At 44.7% G+C, this 684-nt stretch overlaps 1 protein-coding gene across 1 annotated transcript in view; it reads left to right on the forward strand.

Annotated features, from left to right (window-relative positions):
• LOC104488993 (inositol 1,4,5-trisphosphate receptor type 2-like) overlaps positions 1-684 on the forward strand; it is a gene marked incomplete at both ends in the record, with an annotated part of 45581 nt that overhangs the window by 39935 nt on the left and 4962 nt on the right. The window contains one exon of the mRNA XM_010131106.1: positions 173-333. Within this exon, the coding sequence (XP_010129408.1) occupies positions 173-333 (161 nt within the window). The remainder of the gene's footprint in view (positions 1-172; positions 334-684) is intronic.

The raw sequence follows: 684 nt of genomic DNA on the forward strand, positions 1-684 counted from the left end.
TCGGCGGGTTTTTCTTGCCTGGCAGTTACTGTACGCAGTTATCTCTTAAATTAAGATCCTTCAAATTTATGATCCTTTAAATACGTTAGGTTCCTTTCTCTAACATACTGAACAGATGTGGGTATTTTTATGTTATTTGAATGTTATGCATTATGTTTGTGCCTTTTTGCAGGACTGGAGAGAGACAAATTTGATAACAAGACTGTTTCGTTTGAGGAGCATATAAAGTCAGAACACAACATGTGGCATTACTTGTACTTCATAGTTCTTGTCAAAGTTAAAGATCCAACTGAATACACTGGCCCGGAGAGCTACGTGGCACAGATGATTGTGGTAAGCCAGCGCAGGCACGCGCTTCGTGCAGCTGAGAGGTGGTCCTTGCAGCGAGAGCAGAGAATATCTCTTTCCCACTCTCTGAACAACAGGAGGCATTGATCTGTAGTTTTAAAGATCTTTTCACGTGTCTTAGTCTGCGACAAAGCCCAGTCATAAGCACAATGAAAAAGATGAAGGCACAGGCCACAGTCTCTGGTGTGGTGTTCGTGTTTTGTAGGTTCTCCTGCCTCATTAGCCAAACCAAGGGCAGAAGAGCATGCATCATACCATCTGCTGTTGCGCTGGCTTTGTCCAGTATCTCTGGGCTGCTCTCCAGAAAAGCAGCGTCTCCTCTGGCACAGGGTGCAC

Source organism: Buceros rhinoceros, unplaced genomic scaffold (assembly GCF_000710305.1).
Source record: "Buceros rhinoceros silvestris isolate BGI_N320 unplaced genomic scaffold, ASM71030v1 scaffold14632, whole genome shotgun sequence".
Lineage (NCBI taxonomy): Eukaryota > Metazoa > Chordata > Aves > Bucerotiformes > Bucerotidae > Buceros > Buceros rhinoceros.